Below are 18,370 nucleotides of genomic sequence, written 5' to 3' on the forward strand. Positions count from 1 at the left end.
TTTCTTAAATTTTTACCTAAAGTTTAACGCATTTAACTTCATAGAAACTAGGTTTATCCTGAATTGTACATGTATCACCTTTATGCATACCAATTTTCAACCACTGATTAAAGCATTCAAAGAAAAATAAAGGCAACAGTAGTATACCGATGTCCAAAACTCATAAATCCTTGGACAAAAAACAAAATCGGGGTAACAAACTAAAACCGAGGGAAACGCATTAAATATAAGAGGAGAACAACGACCCAACACTGAAATGTAACACACATAGAAATGGACCAAGCATCAGACAAAATCACACGAGAATAACAAACATAACATAAAATCCAAATACATAAATTTGGGATAAACAAGTACCGCGACACGTCTTATCGCAATGTGAATTTACACTAAAAAATAAGAGAAAACAAACGACGCAACGTTAAAATGTAGCACACACAGAAACGAACAATAATATAACAATGGCCATCTTCCTGACTTGGTACAGGACATTTTTAAAGGAAAAAGTGGTGGGTTGAACCTGGTTTTGTGGCATGCCAAACCTCGCACTTTAATGGTTATGTTAAATATAACATTGAAATGACAACATAATATTACAGGACTACAATACAAGTAAATAGGAGAACATATTAGACAAAGAAACACATGATTAATAGATAACAAAAAGCATCAGGTTTAAAATTCAATACGCCAAAAACGCGCCTCGTCCACACAAGACTCACCAGTGACGCCCAGATATAAAAGTTCGAGAGTGAAAAAAAAGCACAAAGCTGTACAGCACTGAGGATCAAAAGTTGAAAAAGGTTGTGCCAAATACGGCTATGTTTTATGTTTGGGATAAGAACATCCTTATTATTTAGAACAAAAACTTGAATTGCCAATCACAAGATAGGGCCTAAGTAGTCTAGTCCTGATTTTTTTTCCTGGATATCTTAAATTAGTATACTATGGAGCGCCTTGGTCCTCAATTTTTAATGCGAACTCATAAACAAGTATTGTTTTACTCAAATGTTCTAAATATAGTTCTCTTTCACAAAAAGTTTCATTTCTGCAAATTTGAAATAATTGTTTCTCACGGGCAGTCAAGTAGACCCGAAACTACTATTGTGGGTTAGAGTGAGAAAGAGGAGTTTCAGTCAAAATATGACATTGCCTTTGAACATATTATACAAAATTTAAACAACTGGAATTTTTACATAAAATATAATTATATTCTCTAATTGTGAAAAGTAAAATCACAAAAATACTCGGAACATCATGGACCACTTTGACAAAAATAAAATACTAACTGATGCACTGCACGGATTACGCAAAAGACGAACATGCGAATCCCAACTAATCGTAACCATCAACGACATTGCATCAAAATTAAAAAGTAGCGGCCAAGTAGACATCATCCTGCTTGACTTTGCAAAAGTATTTGACAAGGTACCACATCACCGCCTCCTACACAAACTGGAATACTACGGCGTCAACCCCAAAACCAATAGATGGATTCGCTCCTCCCCACATAACAGAAAGCAGAGCGTGATATTAGAGGGTGCTGTCTCCTCACAAGTACCAGTACTCTCTGGTGTACACCAAGGCACACTCCTTGGTCCATTACTGTTCCTGGCCTACATTAATGACATGCCAGAAACAGCATCTACATCAGAGACCAAATTGTTCGCGGATGACAGCCTACTCTTTCGTACCATCACCAACCAAGCTGACAGTGAACTTCTCCAAAAGGACCTAACAGCATTGGAAGACTGGGAAAACAAATGGCAGATGAGTTTTAATGCCTAAAAATGCCTTGTCATTAGAATATCCCCCAAAAATAGACCAGTAATACAAACATCGTACCATCTACACGGTCATACTCTAGACACAGAAGAAGCAAGTAAATATCTTGGAGTAACCATCAGCAACAACCTAACATGGGATAACACATAGATAATACAGAAGGCAAAGGAAACAGAACGTTGGGATTTATACGTAGAAACCTCAAAGGCTGTACAAAACCTGTAAAGGCAGCTGCATATGTGTCCATGGTAAGACCTGCAGTGGAATATGCAAGCACAGTATGGGACCAACCGCCCAAAATAAAATCAAGGCAATTGAACAGGTACAGAAAAGAGCTGCACGATTTGTGAATAACAACTATACAGACCGAACACCTGGCTGTGGCACAAATATGTTAAAAAATCTAAAGTGGGAAAGCCTCGAAGAACGGAGGAAAACAAATAGATTATGCATGCTATTCAAGATCCAGCATGAACTTATAGATATAGACCGTCACCAATATTTGACCCCGAATGATAACCAGACCAGAGGTAAAAACCGCTTCTTCTAAGAAAGAACAAGTACAGACACCTACGGCCAATCTTTCTTCCCGAGGACAATCAGGGACTGGAACAACCTACCGACAACAGTTGCAGCGACCAACACTGTTGAGGGATTCAGAGCTGCCCTGAAGGCATGCTCTGAAAGGAAGTAGGAAAAAAAAAGTTGTTAATAGTTTTAATTGTATATTTTTTGCGAACGTTTTAAATGTAATTTGTAAATAGCCAAGAGAAATCTTTCTGTGTTGCCCGACATTGCGTAAAGTTTTCGCGCGGAACCATTAACATTCAGCAATGAATCCGGTTCCTTACCTGGAAAGAAGAAGAAGAAGAAGAAGAAGAAGAAGAAGAAGAAGAAGAAGAAGAAGAAGAAGAAGAAGAAGAAGAAGAAGAAGAAGAAGAAGAAGAAGAAGAAGAAGAAGAAGAAGAAGAAGAAGAAGAAGAAGAAGAAGAAGAAGAAGAAGAAGAAGAAGAAGAAGAAGAAGAAGAAGAAGAAGAAGAAGAAGAAGAAGAAGAAGAAGAAGAAGAAGAAGAAGAAGAAGAAAGAAGAAGAAGAAGAAGAAGAAGAAGAAGAAGAAGAAGAAGAAGAAGAAGAAGAAGAAGAAGAAGAAGAAGAAGAAGAAGAAGAAGAAGAAGAAGAAGAAGAAGAAGAAGAAGAAGAAGAAGAAGAAGAAGAAGAAGAAGAAGAAGAAGAAGAAGAACTGCGAGGAAATTCAAAACGGAAAGTTCCTAATCAAACGGCAAAATCAAAAGCTCAAACACATCAAAGAGAATGTTTTATTGTTGGATTGAACCTGGTTTTATAGCTTAACATCTCACTTGTTTGACATTTGCATCAAGTCCCATTATATTGACAACGATGCGTATATTTATTTTTCACATGACAATACATATTTGATAAGCGATGCCAAAACATGCGTTTAATTGATTGGCTTAGCATGAGCTAGCATAATGGATTAGCTTTAGATCATGGATGACTCGCAAAGGTCACTGAACGATGTATATATTTTTTTTCATGACATCAGAGATATGTAATTTCTCAAGTTCGATAATAAACATAACACATATAGACTCTTCAGCTGTAAATCTTCTGTTTGTCATTTTTTTACATTCTAAAGCGTACAAAAAGTTTCAAAAGTTTGTATATGGAATTGTTAAGACATCTGATTTTATTCTGGTATGTGCAAAAGACTAGATCCTTTATGAAGGAGAAATTAATATCTCATTAAAGTCGAAGGGAAACTGACAACGCCATGATAAACAAAAGGAATGAAAACAAACAGACAGACAAACAAGTTCACAATTCACTGCCAAAAAAACAACCCTAAAGACTGAGCAACAAGAACTCAAACAAGTATTGGAGGTTGAAGCAGGGCAAGTAGATTTCCTCCATAAGATATAACTCAAGATATAAGCTGGCTAAACTTTGTAACTGTGCTATTCTTTATCTCAAGTCAAATCATCGAGAAGTGAAAGGTACTTCTGGCTTCTTTGTATTCTTTTTCTGTATTTGTATAAAGTATCAGCAGAAACGTCAACAAAAAGAGCAGAACATTTGGTGTCTATTTAAAATGTCGATTATTTTTTGGTTGAGAAACGTATCATCAACAATGTAACAACTATTAAGCATCTTAAATATGCCAGTTTCAGTGAATATTTTGTTTGAATTAGAGTGGTATTTTCAGAGTATGATATATCCCTGCGTAGACAAGTTATTTTAGTCTATCATCAATATTTTTCTCAAATATTCTTTGAACGACAGCGAAATCACACATATCTTTAATTTAATATCGTCTGCAGTGGAAGCATCGGTACATAAACAAAATTAATATAAATAATTCTCCAAACATTCAGAAGTCACGTATTCCCTATTTGATTTTAGCAATAATATCGATGTCTCAAGAAGTTATTTACTTGTGCCCATGTTATCAAAAAAATTGTTATAACTGGCTGTATAACCAAACCTGATTTTCATAACTAAACAAGTATTTGTTTTTTTCTTTTTTTCACCTAGAGTAACTATGTTTAAACTTACCGATTTTGCCCAAACTTACCGATTATGCCCATTTCGTATGTACATTCCAACTGCATCATTTATTTCTTCTAGCTCTACCAATTTATTTTGTATCTTATTGATGATCATTGATCTTTAATGAATCATCCGGCGAGTTTTTAACAAATTGTTGTCCTTTTTTTTTTGTTTATCTTTAAGATTCACGGACGTGCTTCTTTGTAGCGTTTACGTAATGCTCTCATTATTTCATGGTGCACTTTACCGGCGCCAGGGAAGACAAGTCTATTTTTGAACATGCTGTATTTTGTACAAGTTATAAATAATGGTTTTACTCTCCAGAAAAGTGACTGATGTCAATCAACAAACTTATATTTATTTGTATCTTTAGTTGTGAAATTTTCTTGTGGGGTACAGTTTCTACTAATTTCAAAGTATTCAAGTTTAACAGCACCTGTTGTGAATCGTATACATAGTTCAAAGAATACTAATTAAGATTGCCATTGACCATGCATTTCTCGTTGTTAAGAAAATGTATTTTATCTTTAATTTAATGCTTCAATCATGCAATGTCAAATCGTAATTACCTTATTTCCAATCTGATTTTCATAATGTAAATGAACAGAGCATTTATTAAGTTATAAACATTATTGCAAAAAAATGCATCGAGGTCAAAGGTATTTAAAGTCTGTCATCGATACCAATCTAAATGATTTAATTTAATCAGATTTATTACAAGGTTACCAAACTGCATAATACAAAGTGCATGTGTTTCCCTTATAGTACATGTATTATAAATAGAGCTCTGATGTTAATTATAAGTTAGGTGATGGATAAATTATTTAGATTAAATCTCTAAACCAGACACCGTATAAGCAGTCACTGTGATCATGCAGATCATAGATGTTTAACCCATACAACTATGTCAGACAGAAGTGAAACTAGGCCACTCAGTTATGTAATACGATAATAGCGTTAACATTAGATGTGATGGCTTACTTTCCGCTTTAAAAGGTCGTCCGTGATATTTTCTTTTCGGTCTTTAACATATTTGATGCATCATGTCAGATGGCTCCGTATTTCTTGCCTTTTTATCAATTTCCTCGGCAAAAATTGCATTCTTAGCTTATTGTAGACGTAAAAAACTCCAACAGTTTGAACAAATTGGGACAATTAAATCAATAAACCAGTTTCCTGTTAAATCTGGTGGTCCAATACACCTTGACACGGCAAAATGTACAATTACAGGATTACATTACAACAACATTACAGACAGGTTAGTTCAAATTTGTTTATTCACTGTTATCTTGCATTCCACGTGTTCATACTTTTATTGATTTAGATTTCGTAATGAAATCTATAGTTATTTAAAGAAGTTTGTTGATACTGTATAAGGCATTGATAATAGCGGCAGAGACTAAAAGTTAAACAAAGCAAACTAAACGTGTTTGCTGAAAGATCTATATACTCACTCATAATATAGACATTGAAGATTCACTACATTTTCTTTTATAATGTTCAGCTTATAAATTATTGCACATACGTTATTGTAGTTAATCTGTATTTTGTTGTCATATCCATTAATGCCATTTTTTGTAAACGTGTTCGTGCTAAAAAAAAGTTATATTGTCATATTTTATCTTATTTACTCCATTAAAGGCATCTATACGCAATGCATCAGAAATATATAGATAAGCTGTCACTATGGAATACCTACACTGTCCCCTTCACTGTCATAATATATAATGTTCACTTGCATTTTTATATACAATCATAGATGTATCACCACTCTACCAATATCAGCCGGTTTCTCGTGGTGATACAGCATGCGATACGGATTTTGCCATGTATTATGTAGCATATACTCAAGCGCCTGTGGATACAACTCAGTCAAACATGAACAAACCCGTATTAATACAGATAAAAGTGCTGACTACAGTAATTAATATTTCTGAATCGGCTATAAATAAACTCATCATAGATGCCAGGACTAAATTTTGTACATACGTCAGACACGCGTTTCGTCTTCAAAAGACTCATCAGTGACGCTCGAATTCAAAAAAGTTAAAAACTGGACTTATTGTTCCTTTCTTTTTGCATTATTCCGTTATTGTTATAAATCACAGCTTTTGCATGGCTTGACATTTTGAAGAAAAAATAAAAACAAACCATAGATAGATATTGGCAGCACCTGTATGTATTTTAACGATTTATAAAATTGAGAATTGAAATGGGGAATGTGTCATAGAGACAACAACCCGACCAAATAAAAAAACAACAGCAGAAAGTCACCAACAGGTCTTCAATGTAGCGAGAAATCCGCACCCGGAGGCGTTCTTCAGCTGGCCCCTAAACAAATATATACTAGTTCAGTGATAATGAACGCCATACTTATAATTTCCAAATTGTACACAAGAAACTAAAATTTCAATAATACAAGACTAACAAAGGCCAGAGGCTCCTGACTTGGGACAGGCGCAAAAATGCGGCGGGGTTAAACATGTTTGTGAGATCTCAACCCTCCCCCTATACCTCTAACCAATGTAGAAAAGTAAAAGCATAACAATACGCACATTAAAATTCAGTTCAAGAGAAGTCCGAGTCTGATGTCAGAAGATGTAACCAAAGAAAATAAACAAAATGACAATAATACATAAATAACAACAGACTACTAGCAGTTAACTGACATGCCAGCTCCAGACTTCAATTAAACTGACTGAAAGATTATGATTTCATCATATGAACATCAGGCACAATCCTTCCCGTTAGGGGTTTAGTATCATACCATCATAACATATATGAGAAGAACATAACCCGTGTCATGCCAACAACTGTTTTTAGAATAAATGTATTTAGTTCCGACGCAAAGACCTTATCAGTGACTCAATATTAACGCCAAAATATGCAATCTTTAATGACTTGACAACAGTATCGTAATTATATCCCTTCTTAATCCCTGATTTTTTCGAAATACATATTCAATCAGCGTGATTGAGCTACATGTATAACCGAGTCCGGCAAATTATACATGTGATTATTCAAAGTCAGAAACCTGCAATAACAAACGGTTCCAATTTTCCTGCACCAGATGCATGTTTCTTCAATGATGCTCGTGGCCAAACTATTTGATATCCAAAGCTTATATAAAAGATGAAGAGCTATAATCCAAAAGGTCCAAAAGTATATAGCCAAATCAGTCGTTTTTGTTTTGCGTTTATTGTTTTTCATAAATCAGGCCGTTGGTTTTTTTTTCATTTGAAATGTTTTACATTTTTTCATGTCAGGGTCTACTAATAGTTTACTATAAGGTATAGATTTCTTTTTTATTTTGAAAGCCATACGATTGCATATAGTTGTTAATTTGGATATTTGTCTCAATAACAATCATATACACTCTCATCTATTGGCAATCATACCACATCTTTTTTATTTGATATTTATTCACTTCCACCCACGTGAAAAGTGACCAACGTCTTTTTAAAACCTTGTTATCAAGCATTTACGTGGTACTCATCAAAACAAAATATTTATGATAAACGGAACGACTTTTCATTTCCTATTGTTAAATTTCAGTTCGCTGATTTGTATTTTCCGTTGGCATATTCTTATTGAGGTACATTTATCTCTTAGTTCGACATGCATCTGTTTGCAGTAACGTCTCGGGTAATCATGAACTATGCAAATCACTTTAAAAATAAGTTGTACATGAGTAATTATATACTGGTAATAAAACTCAACATAGAAAAGAGATTTGTTCTAAACGTGTGCTTCCACCATAAAGTTTTATTTCACACCAATTCTTTTTCAGCAACCTAACAAGCTACCTTAAAGGAAAGTTATAATAGTTCTTTTTGGCTTGGTAGACTTTGGGATTAAGTGTACAGTTTATATACAGCGGAAATACATTCAGTCGGATATTTTATCGCGATGAACATCAGTTTGCGAAGTTTTAGTTGGAAGCAAAGATTTGTATAGTGAGACATTGAAAATATGTATTTCTTTCAGACACTGGATGGTTATACGACGGGATGGAGCTTTTTTGTCTGCCCGAAAGGAACCAAAACTGGTTTTGATAAAACCATCATCAGATAGTGACAATCTTCTTCTCGATGCACCAGGGATGCCAACTTTAGTCTTGCCAAAATGCCCACCCATCGACAAAAATTCAAAGTTGATAAAATGCAGGTATGTTTGCAATTAATTTTAGTTTAAATCACAAAAAAAAACAAAAAAACCCTACAAAATTTGAAATCATGCTGCATAGTTTAATTTGACAAGTCAGACAAAACAAATAAAAGGAATGTCCCTTGTTAACCATTAAAATTATTACTAGCGTCATTTAGTTTTTTGTCATTTTTTTTGTCTAACATTTATGTGTTGCATATCGATCATTTCTGACTTTAAAATATACACACACGTTTTAGAGTTTGGGACGACTATATAACTGGTTTATATTGTGGAGAGGATGCGGAAAGTTGGATAGCTAAATATCTTGGTTATGACGGACCTTCGATAGTTGTCTCTACACCATCCATGGAAAAAAGAGATAGCTCTTTAGTATTTAAAGAGTTTGGTAATCCCGCTGTTGAAGGAGATCTGGTATATATATTTGTTATAACATATATGTGTGTAACATGCGTACTCATTAAATTGTACTAGGAACATGAAAAAAGTATGTCTACATTACAAACGAGTTTTTTTTTCTCTTTCAAATCTGTATCTACACAACAGTTAGTTAATTGTAATGGACTATGCTCACACCAAACCTACTCACTGCAATTTCTTCCAAACACACAAACCATTAATTCTATATGGCTATATAACAAGATAGTATGGTCTTTTGTAACGGTATTTTTAAAGGCGAAAACCATTACACGCTTAAACTAAATTAGCCTAAACTTTGCATATGCGTATATCTGATCACTCTAACAATGACAATTGCATATATTATTGATAACAATAAACCATACCATTGACAAATGATTGAGAAATGTTTACTTATACAATTTTCAGAGTGCCTTTGCCGATTTCGGTGCTTATATGATATTATCACAAGCATCTTTAGACGATCTCAATACAAGACTAGAGAAGAAAGTTACAATGACGAGATTTAGACCGAACATTACTATAGACGGCTGTGGTCCATACGACGAGGTAAAGAGTTTCTGCATTATGCAATACACGAAGTTTAAACTTAAATTCATTCTCACCCTAAACTTTCATCAACATTATGAAATACTATCATTCTTTATGATGTGCAATGATAAGTAGCATATAATAGTTGTAACTTGTGTACAAGAAACAAGTAGGTACAATTCCTACCAGTTGTAGGCAGTTTATATTTGGTAAAAAAAAAAACCTCTTTGATTTCAGGTTAAAACAATAGAAATGGAAATGAATGAGCGAGAGATCGAGAAATAAATGTCTATCAGTTGCATGTTTCATGAAAGAGGGCAGAATTATGTAAATATTTGAAGTAAAAAATCTGAAGGAGAAAAACGTATAAAGCTGGGATGTAATAATTGTACAAATTCTAGATTGATTAAATAAATGTTAAATGTTATTTTGATTTTTTAGTAAATTATTAGTAAATACTAGTACACATGTGTTTTTTTTTTTTTTTTTTTTTTTTTTATACAGGACAACTGGGCAGAAATGAAAATAGGCAATTCAGTGTACATGAGGTTGTTAGATTTGTGCGGTAGGTAGGTATTATGATTCCTGTCATGGCATGCATGTGATGATTTCTCATTACTTTGTGCCCGTCGATAATAACTTCAATTAATAAGTCTTCACCTGAAACATAGTCAGAGGGTCTACTGTACAGTTTATGATTATTTTCGCTGTTGACCAAGCAAAATGTTCATCGTAACTAGACATAGAATATGTCATGGCGTTGTCAGTTTCTTTTCAATCTATGAGTTTAACTGTCCCTCCGGTATCTTTCGTCTCTTTCTTATATAGTGAATATCCCTGTATTAACTGTTTCAGTATATTGTACAATTATTAGATGCAAACAAACAACATGCGAGTTTGTGTTTCCTGAATGACTAAGCTGTACTTTGCACAGAAATAGCTGCATCCCCTATCGTTAGCGATTGACTTTTCATATATTTAGTTGAAATTTGTCATATAATGCTACATTGAGAAGTTCCAGATCCTATCTAGATGTCTTTTCGAATCCATCATAATATCAGAGACATGTAATACTTGTGTCTCAATGTTTCAGATAATAGTTTCAGAATAAATAATTGATTAAAAAAAGCCAATATAAATTAATTTATACCATTTTAGATGTATCTTAACAACAGTTGATCCTGCAACGGGAGAAAAAGATACTAAAAGACAACCCCTAGAAACTTTAAAGTCGTAAGTAAACTAGAATGTATAATTGTCTGAATAAGGGTTTAAATTTTTTTCCAGTTGTATTTTAATGTGATATCACAGACTGAGAACATATATCAACATTGTAAGCTGTTGCAATATTAATAGCCTTTTTATAGGAACGGACTATCTATATAAATTGTGCTGTACATATTGTAATATTCTTAACATGTAATCTTTAGCCAATAAAATTAACGGTACCAATTTTCTTGCACCAGATGCACATTTCGACAATAAATGTCTCTTCAGTGATGCTCGTGGCCAAAATATTTGAAATCCAAAGCTTATATAAAAGATGAAGAGCTATAATTCAAAAGGTCCAAAAAGTTTAGCCAAATCCGTGAAAGGAATTAGAGCTTTGCATGAGGGAGATACATTCCTTAATTTATAATAATTTCTTATATTTTGTAACAGTAAATTTTAATAACACAATAAATCCGTATTTTCATGCCAGTACCGAAGTACTGGCTACTGGGCTGGTGATACCCTCGGGGACTAATAGTCCACCAGCAGAGGCATCGACCCAGTGGTAGTAATAAAATTAACGGTACCAATTTTCTGGCCAACCTGGCCCATATGGCCATTGGCCAGGGTTGCTAATTCCATCACTCCTGAGAAATTACTGGACCAATTCAAGCCAATTATGATTGAATGATCCTTAGGGTATCTAGTATATACATTTTGTTGATCCCTTATCGGTTTACGAACATAGACACCAGGATAAGACATATGGGTAAAATGCATTAATTGTCATATATCTTGGAAAGTATACTAGCGACAAGAGAAAATTTGACAGAGCCATGAAAGCTCAGAATTTCAAGATCTACCTGCCTCCTCAGTTAATTGCCATTTGTTGACGATTTATGGCTGAATTATCTATTAACTCAATCCAATCCATATAAGGTAGGTAGAGACTGACAAAGGCAATAATAATCAGCAATTCAGATCTACAAAATCGCCTCTTTAACCCGGGCGAAACCATGAGATGAATTAATTACTGCCTGTGAAAAAGTGGCGAAAGATACAAAAAGTACATTCAAGTCGAAAATAAACGAAATCTTACCTCACCAAAACTGGTGGTTATCCGAAAGGGTACACAGACCCTGTTCCATATTTGGCATCAGTCTTGCTCCTTGCTCATGTAATTACAAATCCGGTCGGTCCGTTTCGGGGAAAACAGGATGGAATTATGGTTACAATTCGATCACCTATGAAAGATATTGATTCGGTAAAATACGTACGGTGACTTTACCTTCACCACTTGGAACTTTGAGTTTAAAAGCTTCCTTGTAAGCAGACCTAGTGGCCTAACGTGTAGAGTGCGAATGTGTTTTGTGAGCGAACGGACCCGATAGTATTTCAACTTTACCACTCGGGACTCCTGGTTTAATTTATAGCTTCCACGAGACCAGCAACTAAATGCAAGCCATGGAATATCGTATTCATTGAAATGAAAGATATATACTCCATATCGAATCGCTGCTGTAATTGACTATTAGATAAGTGGAAACTGTGAACTTTAAAAAAAAAAAAAAAAAAACCAGAAATACAAGATTGATAAAAATGCGAATATTTCAATAACTGTCAAGTTGTTTCCTTTAAGGAGTTGCCTCTATAGACGATTTTTAAAGACTTTTCGAGGATTGCACTTCAAAGATCGCACTCTCAAAAAAATAAAAAAAGATAGGTAGAAACTTTTTACTGCCAAAAAGATTGGTATACAAGATCTACATTACAAGCATGCTAATATGACTTATCCCCGGCTTAGTATATTTCTAGGATTTCGATTGGTTAAGACACGTCGTTACAAAACCCATAGCCACTGGGTGTTGCTAACCCATATCCCCGGACGTTGCTAACCATTATCCTGGGGAACTTCACGCAAGTTTTCCTTAGTTCCATAATTGCTCCTTGTGAAATATTGAATTCTGAAGATTATCCATGATGTTTGTAAGTAAATATTTAATTTATTAACGATGTTTGTCCTATCATGCCGATCATTTACACTCATTTCATTAAATGCATCACTTAACTGCCTCATTTTAAAGGAATGGGACTACTGACCTAGCTATGCAAATGACCCACGTTGACGTCACACCATCTATGACGTTACTCTCACTACATTGAGCGCCAAATTTTACTCAATCCAGTTTCTCTGTCTCCGTATTCAGAACGTCTTATATTTGACTACCTGTAGGGTTCTACCAAACTCTACCCCGTATAAAATATGTAAAATTTACAAATTTCAATAAAACTTTTAGATAATGAAAAAACGTTGTTTTCACGTTACACTTTGTACCCGAATTTCCATAAAACTCACCCGATTCGGACTAAGACCGGGGATAAATTCGTTATCTACGTTCATATCCGTAGATATTGATACTTTAACACCATTCAGTACCCTGTACACCCTTTGGCTACGCCTCATGGTGTACTGGGGTACTTCAGGGTGTTTAAATATCCATATCTACGGATACAGTACCCTGTACACCCTTCGGCTACGCCTCATGGTGTACTGGGATACTTCAGGGTGTTAAAATATCCATATCTACGGATATGAACGTAGATAACTTATAATAAACCACTGTCTGACCCGTTATGACATTTATTCCCCAAAAGACGATTTTCGCTAACTTTGGAGTTGTTGCCCTTCATTTCAATTTTAATAAGGGACGCGAACTATTGGCTTTATTCACCAAAAAAATCGTGCGCCTGTGAAAAAAAAAATGATCGTAATTTATACTGAAATGTTCTTAACATACGATTTGTTTTGTGAAATAGCCTCTGGTTTCGAAATATGTAAATAGTATCCAAATGCCCCTGCCGTAATTTAATACACTTGTTAACTGTTCTCGTTAGCGGATCACAAGGATACTTTGTGGCTGAATTTTTGGTAAAACCTTTCTGAATATTTTTGTTCCTCACTAGCCTTCAACTTCGTACTTTACTCGGCCTTTTAAAATTGTGTGATTCGAGCGTCACTGATTTATAGAAAAGTAAATCACAAAAATACTGAACTTGGAGGAAAATCTAATCGAAAAGTCCATATTCACATGGCGAAATCAAAAACGAATGGACAAGAACTGTCATATTCCTGACTTGGTACAGGCATTTATAATGTAGAAAATGATAGATTAAACCTGGTTTTATAGCGCTAAACCTCTCACTTTCATGACAGTCTCGTTACATTCCGTTATATTTACAATGATGCATGAACTAAACAGACATAATAAATAAAATAGTCAAAATATGGGTAACAATTTTAAAAGGAACAATTTAACAGAACACAAAAACATCTACAAACACATTCACTGATTCGCGTGTCTGACGTAAGAAAATTTTATACGTCACATATATTTGTCGTTCAATGTATATACAAACAATTTTAAAATTTCACATAGGCAATGTTAGCACACAGAACACACGTCTGGCTAAATAATTGTACATGAAAATAATGTCAATTTTTCTTTCAGTTACAGGCTCATAACGGAGGATATTGTTCCATTTTTTGGAGTGAATGCAGCTATTGACATAGAGGGTGAAATTAATGTTGGTGACCCAGTGTATGTGATAAGGAAGTAGGAATGTTACTGCAAAACAATCACCATAGAATACTCGAAGTCACTTACTCAAGACTACAAGTATGCACTCAGGATAAACGTTGTGTAACTTCTAAGAATAACAACAATAATGTTACATACGACACAAGTTAATAAATAATTACAGCCGTTCCAATTTGTATCTTTTGTCTGATAATGAATAATGAACACATAAATGATGGAAAATTTTTATTTAGAGTCTGCATTGTTTCCAAATAAGGAAATACTTTAATTTCTTTTGAGCTTTTAACCGATTTTGTTTGTTTAACTAGCATACTCAGTTATATCTGGATATTATAGTTTCTGAATATAGAAATTGAAACAAGGTATATACACAAAAAAAAAAGTTTTTCTGCCTTCGAAAAAAAAAATACAGAGTTAGTGCTTTTTTAGGAAATATAAATATTTTAAGATATAAAGATTCCTGATTCCTGACAAAGATTCCTGATTCCTGACAAAGATTCAAACACCTACAAAAAGATCTAGATAAACAAGCTATATGGGGAACCAAATAGAAAATGGTCTCCCACCCGGACAAGTACTTAGAAATCTACCATCAGCCGGAAAACAATACCCTGCAACATCCTTAAAGCTACATAGTCACACTTTAGAACGTGCTAAAAGCGCCAAATATCTAGGCTGCACATTCAAATCCGAACTGAAATGAAATGTCCATGTTAACAACGCATGTAACAAAGCCTATATAACAATCGGGTTTCTAAAACGAAACGTGTATATCGGATCAATTTCTGTAAAGAAAAAAGCATATAAAACACTTGTAAGACCTAAACAAAATACGCCAGTCTAGTATGGGATCCGTACAATACAACAGAGATTGGCCTGGGGACGAGAGATGGTTCATACACAAGCAGCAAAATATGTGATGAACAAACACCATAATTACTCGTGTGGAAGCATGATGCTAAATCACCCAGAATGAAGATCTCCAAAACAAAGGCGAAAAGATGCAAGACTCATCATGCTTTCAAAAATTGTAAAGGAGAAAGTTGTAGTGACAAAGGAAGGTCGTCTGGTGCCACCATCTTGAACTGATCTTGGATCGTAAAATAGTACATCTTTAACAAAATATGCGAATTTTTAGAAGGATTGCATTTTTTGTGTTACTTTTTATCAATATTTCTCAATGACATGTACCTTGTTTATTTCGACTATTTTAACAATTACATAATGCATTGCAATATAAGGGGAGATCACTTATATATAAACTTGTTTGAAGTTATGTACATTTTATAAACATATTTTGCGTTGAAGCACCCAAGAAAACCCAGAGTTTCTTGACCTCATCTACTTTCTGAAATTACATTATATATAAAAACTATTTTAAAAAACATTATAATTTAAAATACAACAGTTGAGTGTTCTTCATATTCACACAAAATTATTATTTCCTTGTCACTTAATCGTTTTAAAAAATCTTACATTTTTGACAATCCGTGATCTGTACCTTTTAGAATTTGTTTAAAATGACATGACTTTACTTACTTCAACTACATTCATACTGTTTAATCAACATTAACCTGTTATGTTGCAAAAAGAAGATGAAATAAACACTACAAAGTTGATTGAATGTAAACTTTAAATTTGTAAGTCTGCACATCTCAGAAAAATACGGTTTGAAAAGTCTGTTTCTCCATTGTGATATTTTGTACATATTATGATTTTATACCACTGGTCTCCTCAAGATATAAACTGGGTCTCCAATTTTGATTATACCTTCTTTATCTATTGCTGTGTTAATAGCAAAAAATGGAGAATCACCGTAAGCTTTTGTCTTTCTAAATCTGAAATTTTACACAAATCATTGTTAATTCTACGACTATACATATTTAATATAAAAAAAAGATGTGGTATGATTGCCAATGAGTCAACTCTCCACAAAAGACCAAAATGACACAGAAATTAACAATTATAGGTCACCGTACGGCCTTCAACAAATGCAAAACCCATTCTGCATAGTCGGCTTTAAAAGGCCCCGAAATGAATGTAAAACAATATAAACGAGAAAACTAACAGTCTTATTACATAAAGAAAATGAACGAAAAACAAATATGTAACACATAAACAAACGACAACCACTGCATTACAAGCTCCTGACTTTGGACAGGCACATACATACGTACTGTGGTGGGGTTAAACATGTTAGCGGGATCCCAACCCTCCTCAACCTGGAACAGTGGTATAACAGTACAACATAAGAACGAATTATAAAAATCAGTTAAAAAAGGCTTAAAAAACTCATCAGATGGACAAACAGACAAGTGGACGTCGAAGTATATCCTAGAAACTGTAAAGGAATATTTTATATGCGAAAACTACAAGTTCTTTCTCTAGTGTATGCAAATAGATTTGTCTTCTTCAATATTTCTTCTTTAAATAAAAACACAAAACCAGGTTCAACCCACCATTTTTTCCTTTAAAAATGTCCTGTTCCAAGTCAGGAATATGGCCGTTGTTATATTATAGTTCGTTTCTGTGTGTGTTACATTTTAACATGTCGTTTGTTTTCTCTTATATATGAGTGTGAATTCACATTACTATAAGACGTGCCACGGTACTTATCTATCTTAAATTCTTGTATTTGGCTTTGATGTTATATTTGTTATTCTCATAGGATTTTGTTTAATGCTTAGTCCGTTTCTATGTGTGTTACATTTTAATGTTGTGTCGTTGTTCTCCTCTTATATTTAATGCGTTTCCCTCGGTTTTGGTTTGTTGCCCCGATTTTGTTTTTTTGTCCATTGATTTATGAGTTTTGAACAGCGGTATACTACTGTTGCCTTTATTTACAGGCTGAAATAAAACTAAATATTTGATCTTTTCTTCAAAAGTTTTCATAATTTTTCATAATAAAGTGCTGTAATCATCAATGATATTTTTATGATAGAATAGAAGCTTACTTTCCGAATGTTTTCAATGGCTCAAGGTTAAGGTCTCTTTTCCCGTTCGGGGCTTCAGTTATCAGTTAACACCTACAAAGAACAGGTATAATCATATATACTTCGAGGTTAAAAATTCCAAGTACTGAGAATTGGCTCATGTAATAAAATCGATCATCTCTTGATTGGGTATTGAGCATATAACAATGTTATACATTAATCAGTAAACAAGACTAAATCAGACTTGAACATGTAATGAATATAGAAATAATGTCAGATAAAAATAATAGATAGCATCGAATATCAAAAATTAAAATTCGCTAGAACGAGTAAAAAGTTCCACCATATAATATAATATCAATAAAAGTAAATGGCGACTGACTATTTTTAATTTGATTCAAGCAACTATATTTTTTGTGTTTTTGTTTATTAAAATTTCAATGCGGCATTTCGAATTTGATTGCGTTGTAGTCTAGTTTTATTTGTAAACGAAATCACAGTTTTCTGTGGTAAGCTTTCAACATTAGACCAAAAACGTGAAATTTTTGTTTTTTTTTATTTTATGTATAAATATACAGACAACCATACAGAGCGAGTAGTGGTTGAACGCTGTCATCTTCATATGCAGATTTCGACTGGTCTTCTCTAAAGTTGTTGCTAAAATAATATGATATATTTTCAAAGAACAAAACAATGCATTCCACAGTAAACTTACCTTGGGTTTTGTCTGAGTTTATCCTCTGGTTTTTGATGTGGTTTGTGTTCTCCTATCTTCAGCTTTTTGTGTGGTGCTTTTATGAATGAAATAGCTTTCTTTTCACTAATGTGTTTTACGGACCCTCTAGTGAGCGTTACAAACGAACGTTCGCCTAATCTAACCATGTTAATTGATAACCTGGGAGCCCGAAGAAATGGTCTTCTCCGCGCTGTTACGATAAAAAATAATCTACAGTTGGCATGAAGGTGTATTGCTAGTATAAGATAATGTTTTGCATATATCGTCTTAACCTCGAACATCAAGGTAAAATTACTTGATTATTTTTTTTTGGGGGGGGGGGGGGAGGATTTTTATATCCGAAACAATGTTTTCATTCGACAACTAGGTTTTTGACATCTGGCACGTGGGTACAGCACATAAAAACGATGTGTCGCGTA

General features: G+C 34.0%; 1 protein-coding gene across 2 annotated transcripts; it reads left to right on the forward strand.

Annotated features, from left to right (window-relative positions):
- Window positions 1-5,283: 5,283 nt before the first annotated feature.
- Window positions 5,284-14,475, forward strand: LOC134712126 (mitochondrial amidoxime-reducing component 1-like). Of its 2 annotated transcripts, none has more exons than XR_010106260.1 (7): window positions 5,284-5,611; window positions 8,341-8,520; window positions 8,760-8,934; window positions 9,349-9,489; window positions 9,976-10,036; window positions 10,630-10,704; window positions 14,193-14,260. XR_010106260.1 is itself a non-coding variant. In XM_063573298.1 (7 exons), exons 1-7 carry the CDS (start codon window positions 5,397-5,399, stop codon window positions 14,299-14,301), a joined length of 960 nt encoding a protein of 319 aa, XP_063429368.1. In that variant the 5' UTR covers window positions 5,284-5,396; the 3' UTR covers window positions 14,302-14,475. The 2 variants fall into 2 exon arrangements, 1 of the variants encoding a protein (XP_063429368.1); XM_063573298.1 differs by having other exon boundaries at window positions 9,976-10,040; window positions 14,193-14,475.
- The last annotated feature ends 3,895 nt before the right edge of the window (window positions 14,476-18,370 follow it).

The sequence above is a fragment of the Mytilus trossulus genome, chromosome 3 (genome assembly GCF_036588685.1).
Source record: "Mytilus trossulus isolate FHL-02 chromosome 3, PNRI_Mtr1.1.1.hap1, whole genome shotgun sequence".
Lineage (NCBI taxonomy): Eukaryota > Metazoa > Mollusca > Bivalvia > Mytilida > Mytilidae > Mytilus > Mytilus trossulus.